General features: G+C 37.1%; 1 protein-coding gene across 1 annotated transcript in view; it reads right to left on the bottom strand.

Moving 5' to 3' along the window:
- The window catches only part of RIT2 (Ras-like without CAAX 2), a gene marked incomplete at its 3' end in the record, with an annotated part of 93,051 nt that extends 84,238 nt beyond the window's left edge, over positions 1-8,813 (bottom strand). The window contains exon 1 of the mRNA XM_009887987.1: positions 8,552-8,813. Coding sequence (XP_009886289.1) covers positions 8,552-8,654 — 103 coding nt within the window. The remainder of the gene's footprint in view (positions 1-8,551) is intronic.
- Between the last annotated feature and the right edge of the window lie 340 nt (positions 8,814-9,153).

Raw genomic sequence — 9,153 nt, 5'->3', positions numbered from 1 at the left:
AACAGCCCAGAAGGTTTCCTATCTCTTCATAGCAAACAGTATGAATGGGAAAAGATACACAGTATGCATCTTACTGAAATTTTCACTGTGTAAGTGAAGCTTTCTTTCAGTATACCAGCCCTTGCAAAGCAGATTCATTAATATAACCTTCCATGAGTTGTAATTAATATAACCTTCCATGAGTTGTAATCACTTCACATCTTCGTTCACGTAGAAAGGGTTTAGATGAAGGTCTAAAATCAGTAAATCTCATTTCCATCAGCAGAACAGAGAACAGGTTTTTTGCAAGTGGAGATGCTAACAGATCTACTTACCTTCCATCTTCACTGATGCCCAACATATACATTAGGTGTCCATTACCGTTAAGGTGCAACCTCAGCATGTTTCCAGTCATAGAGGAGCCCTTGTGCTCTGAAGGCTGCACTTTAGCTTTGTATGAGGCAACGTAAATGACTTTTTTTGTAAACAACAAAAAAGTCCAGTCTTGAGACCAGCATTGGGATCTCTCTTAAGCAATCTGAACATAAAGGAAGATGCTGGTTACACACATTCGTAACACCAGATCAGCCACAAGTACAGCCAACATTTAACACTTTGCATAATTTGCAGGATGACAGTATTCCTTCCTCTCTATAGATTTTGAAGACTGTAAATGCTTTGTCTCTTCAGGTATATTTGCCCATTAATGCTCAATCTCTATAATGTATTCTTCTATCTCAAATTAGCATAAACGAATTAGACTAATACAACTTTCATCAACCTGTTCCTTTCAAAGACTATTCCACAATGTCATCCATCTTGCTTTTAAGCACATGGTTAAGGAGGTATACTGCTTTTATTGACCAAAGGAATTCAGGCCTGAATATCTCATACATCACTAATTGTACATGTACATGTAAGCCAGTAACAAAGAACCATGCAGCCACTTGCTCCACTCCCACAGCCATGGGCAAAATCAGAAGAAAAAGGCAAAACTCGTGGGTTGAGATAAAGGCAGTTTAACAGAATAGCAAAGGGAAGAGAAAACTAACAATAACACCGGTAAAGGAACATACAAACGCGATTACAGTGCCGCCGCTCACTGACCAGACCTGGACCTCCGCAGCCCCCTCCAAGCCATGCCTTCCTGCTCCCTCCCCTGGCTAGCTCCCCCGTCAAACCTTGGCATGGGTCACATGGCATGGAATACCTGTGTCCTCTGCCGGCTCCTTGGGAAAATTAACCCCATCCCTGCAGGAACCAGGACAGTATTCATCATGTCATAATGGGAGAAACTGCACAGACAAACCCATTCCCATTACAGATGCATCCAGACCCATTTACATTAAATCATTGTGTACATATGCAAGTCGCACAATGAAGAATCACAGACTACTGGTTGACAGACCTATTTGAATATAAACATAGTCATCTGTCACCATAAATCATATTGCATCAGCCCTTTTATCATCTCTGTTCGTCTTCTCTGAACTCTGACTTATTTATCAGATGGCTTCTGGTATTGAAGAAACCAGAACTCCAGACAGCTTTCTCAGTACTCAATTGGCATCTCACATGCAGAAACCACCCTGTTAAATGCAGGAGCCATAGTTGAACCCTCCACCCCTCCAGCCATTGAATTATGTGACCTGGCAAAATAATGGAAACATCTTTAAATCATTTCCCAAAGGCAAATAATTCTGGCCACAAGGTATGCCCATAGTCAAGAAAATTAATGAGTAAGCAATGTGTTTAATCCTTTCAAGTGGATAACAAACACGCTAAAGATAAATGAAGAATATCGGAAATGGGTCCAGAATTATTTGAATCATCAGCTTCAGTGATCACAACCCAGCAAAATATTTCCAAAATAGGACAAGACGTACGGAAATGCAGAATTCAGGTCATCACTAGATATGTGATAGCACAGGTGACTACACCGGGGGAAGGAACAAGCAACTTAAAGGGTTACTGTGATATTTCTCTGTATGCAATCCCTGTGAACTATACATAAACAAAAGGATCCATTATTCTCAGTGGAACTAAAAAGGACAGTCAAGAGGAAATAAGTTAGCAATATTGCTTCTAGTAAGACCACTAACAGAACAGCATGTCAATTTTTTGGAATTCATATTCAGAAAATGATGTGGAAATACTAGGGCACTTGAATAACAGATACAAAATGGTCTGAGCAGAAAAATAATCTCCTACAAGTGACATTTCAGATGCTCAATATATTGAAGAGCAAGAAGATCAGGATGTGAACTGACCATCATCTATACACATTAACAGTTAGGAGAGTAGGAGAATAGGGAGTTTTTCAAAACTGCTAGCAGAGAAGTGATAAGATTAAATGGCTAGCAGTTGGAATTACACAAAATCGAGCTTTAAACAAATTCAATAACCTATCTGTGAAGGTAATTGAAACACAAGAACACTTTGTTATGAAAGATCACAAATATATCAGGAGTCTGTATTTGTAAAGTCTCCAGTGTTTAATCTGGTTTATGGGAAACCTGGAAGTTGCCTATACCCAGGGGTATGGTTGTCTGGCATTGGTGGGCCTTCTCTACAGTGTTAGAGTTTTTTTCATGGAGAAAATACAACCTACATCACCATCAATCTGCATATAAAATTTTTAATTCTTCATTAGAACTATGACTGTAATTGAGTTTACAGCATCTCAGACATGACAAATTTAGCTGGTGGCTTACGGTGTTCAGTTAGGATTTTTTCTTCATACATACATAATTGTCAAGAAATGTTACTATGTCGTTTGGGCTGTACCAGTGTTAGTATTCTGCTGTCTCCTCTTCCTTTCCAAACCTTGCACTGACACTTTCACATCAGGTCACAGCCGATCACAGGTTACAGTCAGTACTATGAAGTGACCAAGGGAATTTATATGTCATCTGGAGTGATCAATACCCTTATGCTTTCAGAACTATTACCAAGAAAGGATGTTTTTTTCCGGTCAACAAATATATACTCTCTCTTCTTTCCCATTTTTTTTTTTTAATTCTTTTTCTTAATTTGCATAAGTATAATTGATCCTTTTGCTAAAATCTAGGGTCTTATATTTGGTTGTAAAAATCCAAGTTGTGTTTTTTCAGACAGAGCATGATGAGGGAACAAACATTTATTTTCAGCGGGATACAGACGTGTCTTTATTAAGTGGGTATCTCAATTTCTACTCCAGTTAAAAAAAAAAAAAAAGATGGCTATTTGTACAGCCACGGGAGAAGTAGCACCAAATTAGAGACCAAAAACTATACTTACATTGACTTGAGAGGAGGGGGGGGAGCAATTTGGTTTGCCTTACCTATAGTCCACAGCATGCCCGGACACTTGCAAGGCTACCTTTTTTACCTTGGCTCATACTGAGCAGGAACTTAATCCTCCACCTTCGTTCTAGCTATTGGTTTGGCTCAGAAGGCAATAGAAGGCCAGACTCTTTTCCTTGATCAATTCACTACTCATTTAAGAAAGTATAGCTGTACCTGAGAACATACTGGGGAAATACAAAAACCAAGCCAAAACCAACCCCCCATCAAAAAAACTGAAAAGGTGTTTGATGAATGTATGAAGTGTGCTCTACAATACTGAGCCTTGGGATGGTGTAAGACCCAAATGGTACTTTTGAACCTCAGCTATTTTGATGCCAGTGGCATCCCTACCTTTCCTCTTCATCCTTTTCCAGTGTAGCCCAGATTATATGCTAATTTATCTCCAAGGGATTAACAAACAGCTGGAGTGAACCAAATCTCCAGTACACACTGGTGCTGTATCTATTTACTGGGAATCTTGTTATAAGTGTATGTTCGAAATGAATAGGCACAGAATTTGCTTTATTGAGACAGAATAAGAGGTAAAACTAGTTGAAAAAAAAAAAAAAAGCAGTTGATCATATAAATAAAAGAAAATTAGGGAATCAATCAAATTCCTGGTACAGAAGTTCCCGCATTGCTGTTTTCACACACTTTGGAACTTATTTTGTACACACAACCCCAAAATTAATTGGATGAGCCACCTGTAGAAATATGGCATTTGTGCAACACTGGCAAAAAAAAAAGAAAGGAAATCAATGGGGAAAGCATTCATCCCCCAACCAGATCAGGCTGAGAAACACATTTCTTCATATTCTTCCTCTAACAACCTTAAGAGAATCTTTTCTTAATTCCTTCTTTTCTCCTCTATTTTTTTTTTTTTTTTTAAGATTGAAGACTGGAAATATATATCCAAATATTTTCCAAACCTGTATATTAAAATTAAAAATATATTAGTTTTACAAAAATCTTATCTTAATTATTTGACAATCCCTTCGATTTTTTTAAGATGGCAGCAAATAAACTGACAATCCATCTGATTTTCTCTAAGGTAAAAAAAAAAAAAAAAAAACTTACTAGCAACAAATATTCCTTAGTTTTGAATTTTTGAAAAAATCCTCTTCTCATCTGAAATGCAACTTTCACAGGACATGTAGCATGAAATTCACTTTGCATCTATGATACACCCATTCTATGGATAAACATGTAATTCTGTTTACTAGGAAAAACAGTAGATCGTCTTCACTCTTAAATAAATCAAACATTAGGGGAAAAAAAACCCCAAAACAAACAAATGACCCAACCTAGAAAAGCATTTTAATTCAGCCACATTAGATTATGGTGAAATTTTATCAGCATTTGAAGGATGCCTAGATAATAATAATTTTTCAGTAGACAGAGGTTTTCTGTTTTATTCAGTTGCACAGGTACAGCAATTTTTTGTTCTTTTCGGTAGTCACTGTGCAACCCCTCAGTTAATTATTGCTAATGTTTTGCAGAATGTGCTACAGTTAATTATTGTTATTAGTGTAATTAGTTTGGTCAATATCAGCCAGCAATGCATGATCTCAGGGTTTAGAGGATCTTTTGTGTACATTTTTTGTAACACTGAAAAATAGAGCTAAACCCAGAGGTCTGAGCTGCATCAGATTAGGAACCATGAAAGTATTAGGTTCATTGTCCAGATGCAGATCTTTGAACGCCCTTGTAAGCAACACCCGTTTCAAAACCGCTAAGATTTTTAGGGTTTAAATCCTACATGAGACAACTTGAGGTAGGTTTGGATGGTACTGAGCTGACATGAAACTTATAGAACCAGAGAAAACCGAGTGTCAAAATCTGTTTTTTAATTGAAACTTTACTATCATAAATGTGTAATTTCACTACAGACTATAATCAAATAAGAGTCAGTAGAAAATTTACTTTTAATTTATTTCATTTCAGTTTAATTCCTGGTTCTAACCTAATTTTTTTCTGAACTTGCAGCAGAGTGTATAGCTGTTCTTGATGCAGACACAACCTACAGAAAGTAGTAAATTAGCATATTGCTCTGAAAACAAAAATAGTTCTATTTTCAGAAGTCTTAGAAGAGATAACTCATTCTAGGGAATCTATAATCTGTAATTACAGTACAGAAATTCCCAGCAAAATTTACATATATCTTTGAACATTTTAATTAAAGACCACTATTACCTATTTGTTCTGAACTCGGGTTTGGAATGGTGTTTTTTCCTCCTATAAAATAGTTGTGGGTTTTTTTCTGTTTTTTTTTTTTGTTTGTTTTGTTTTGTTTTGTTTTGTTTTGTTTTGTTTTGTTTTGTTTTTTCCTGGCATTGATTTTGAAATGTGAGGACCCTTAAGTAACAATTCTTGAACCATTTTCAGTTAACACATCATTACTCTGAATGTGGTGGGTATAAGATTTGGATGTTCTGAGACTATCTTCTATTACCAATTCTTGTGAAATTTCTACTACACTGAATAGCCCAAATAACAGGAGGTTGGCTGTTCTCCTGGATTGTCTGCCATCTCTGAGCACAGAACTGAAGAGACAAGCCTGACAACCCAAAGTAAATATTCTATAAACACCAACATCAAAAGAACACCCACTGTTGGTGTCCTTCATTCCTCACTGTCCACACATACAATCACCACCCTCAGCCTCTCGTAATGGGCATAGAATTTTCAATGCAAAGACATTCATATGTGCCGTATGAAGTGGCACAGTAAGAGAACAGAAAAAGGTGAGAAACAGAAGGTCAAAAAGCCCAGGGGATCTCTAGAAGGTGAACTACATCCAGGATAAAAAGAAATCTTCTAACATTTCTGCAGCTTGGTTCTTTAGGAAAATTCTTTCCAAACCTGAATTATTTAACATTGGACAAAACAAGGAACGGAAAGGCTGTCATCCAAAAGAGGTTTCCCACTCAGCAACTTAACCCCAGCTGTCACTGCTTTTATCATAACTTAAAAAGTGAAATAGGAGGAAGAAGAAGGAGAAAGAAGCCCAGATATTATCAATACATCATCCCATACATCACTTATCTGTCAAACTCTAAGTTGGAAATTGAACTTTTTTAAACCACTCATGCTTATTCTACTCTGACACTTTTTTATGGTTACATTCATGATTTCCTGGACAGAGAGAATCTAGGTCATTAGGGGAAAGCAGAACTCATCTTGGGGAACAAAGGTAGTCATTCAGGCCTTTTCTATGTTTAATTCACTGTATATTAATCCTGCCTATACGACAGTCAGAATGAACTCATGATTTATGGAATGACATCATTTTTTCCTTATGTCTATCAGAATTCTATCAGTTGGAGTATCTCTCAGGATTCTACTGAAACATTTTGTGCCCATTCCACATTGGAAGTTCATAGCCAGTAAATGATGAACTGCCCACTTCCTTTCTTCTAGACTCTTAATTCTCATTTGCTGTTTTTTTTCCCCAGAATTTTCACGTTTGTGACAACAACAGAAGGTTTTCATTAATCCCAGTGAATGTCCTAACCATCCACTTCATCCTATTTTTCTCTAGGCCACCCAGACACTCAATTCTTCTTGAACAATTATGTGGTCCTCAGCTTTGAAAAGGTATCATTACTTTGTGTAATCCACAGATTTGAAGGTTTTATTCTTATAAAATCGACAGTAAATGTTTTCTGAACAAGTAGGTTTGAATAAACTTCATTTATGCTTTAAAGCCTGTATGTAATAGTAAATGGAATGTCTAAACTTTCCTCAATGTGTATATAAAATTGGGCTATTATGATTCAATTATACTATGAATATGGTATAGTTTGTAATATCTTTTGTTTTGGTGAATGAAACTTCAAAATGACATGGTTCTTACAGTAATATGTTTGGGAAAAATTGCTGCCATCATTTGGATGCACTCAGGAAAAAAAAAAAAAAAAAAAAAAAAAAAAGAAGTGACAATTTACTGAAAGTTCCAGTTGACACATCCTGGATACCTGCTATACCATGAAAAAAAAAAAAAAATTGATATTGCAGAAAGTTACTGTGAGATAACCAATATTTTATCCTTTCCCATTTAATATGGTGATCTTTTCATAACATCTGTGCAATAATTGTTTGCTTGGTTAAGCCATAGTGGTGGGAAAAAGCTTTCACTGAAAGATGTGCCACTGAAGTTGAAGCCAAATATAACAAAAAAACAGAGATTATGGATACAGAGAGGAAATTATATCCAATCCCAAGATTTAATTTTTTGCATCTATACCTTGTCTTGTTATTTAAATAGGAGATAAAACTTGTTTGATCTGGACGATTATCACAGCCTAGTGTTACAGCTTATTTATCCTGAAATTTCTTTGGAATTTAGCATGGATATGTTATATTATCTCTTTTTTGAGTGGGTTTTTTTTTTTTTTTGGCTTTCTTTTTTCTCTTTTTCTTTTGGATTTCCAGAAGATGTAATCAAGTGCTTGTTGTGTGGCCAGCTCAATACACTAGCTTCTGAGACAAACCCTGCATGTTCAGCAAAGTCTTTTTAAGAACAGAGAATGCTAGTGTCAGTGAGAATAAATCAAAGGTGATAATATCTGGGAAAAAGAAAGCATTGTACGGAAAAAATAATGACTCCTCTGAAGAGATACCATTGTCAGACACTAGCATATCATGCCAGTGCTGGACAGTGATATTAAAATATACCACAAATCTACTTTATCGCCTGGAGTGAGACTCAGGCACACATTCTGTGACTGTCCGGAGAGGAGACTAACACCAGCTGAGCTGTAATGACACTCAGTAAAAGAACTCAAAAGAAGATGTGGGAAAGAAAACAGAGTCACAGTAGGCATCCTCCACACTTTGCACTGTACAGCTGACTTTGCACTTAGTCTCGTTTCTGCCTGGGCACAAGGACCAGCAGGCCAACAAGTTACATCTACACTATCCAGCAAACCATCACCCCTCACCAAGTGTTAGAGTGACATGACCACTTGCTGTTAAACTAACAGCAGCAAGCTGACCACTCTCCCCTCTTATACAACAGAGCCAAGGTTAGTTTTACAAAAATATCCAGTTATGAATGCTTACAACATTTCAGTCTGTAACAAATTAAGCTGACTCACTGCCCCAGTCACGAATTACAGTCTTTTATCCAAGCCATGTGCAAGAGAAAGAGGAAAGAAACCCTTCATTAAACAATGTTCTTTTTCTGTAAACTTTACACTCCCTATTTGCCCCTTATCCCCAAAAATACTGTTGCTCAAACTTACCGCTTTTGCCAACTCCCCCAGCTCCTAGCATCACCACCTTGTACTCTCTGGAGCCTGCTGAAGAATTGCTGGAGGTGCTGATCATTTCATTTTCTAGCTCCATCTTGCACGAGGCAGAAGAAGGGAGCAAAAGGGAAGAAAAAGCGACTGGCAGGTGCTTTCTCTGATCTTAAACAACTATAAAAGCTGTGTTAGGGAAAAAAAAATAAAAAAGCAGAAAAGAAAGGTATAATGCAAGAGGTACGATTTATCAGCCTCACACTCGCTGCTGTGCCTGTGTTAGCTGGAGAAGGTCTCATAGCAACCACTTTAACAGCTTCCAATAAAAATCTCTCTCTGCCCCCTCCCAGCTCTGTATCATTCTCTGTGTTTCTCTTCCTGGACAGCAGCAGTTTTGTGAGACTCAAGAGCCCTGGTACCTCTGGGTGTTGCTGTGTCATTGGAATCAAATTGAGCAGAGGCTCCAGAAAAAGAAAACAGATCACATTTCTTAATTATGATGCTTGTTATCTCACGTAGCACTTGCTTGACTCCTAAACAATAGTAAAACAGACCAGACAAGCTCCTTGCCACCTTGGAGTTAAATATTCATCCTATGTTCA

This window comes from Charadrius vociferus, unplaced genomic scaffold (genome assembly GCF_000708025.1).
Source record: "Charadrius vociferus isolate BGI_N301 unplaced genomic scaffold, ASM70802v2 scaffold146, whole genome shotgun sequence".
Classification (NCBI taxonomy): Eukaryota; Metazoa; Chordata; class Aves; order Charadriiformes; family Charadriidae; genus Charadrius; species Charadrius vociferus.
Note: the sequence above shows the minus strand (reverse complement) of the source record. Positions and strands in the feature narration are given on the sequence as shown.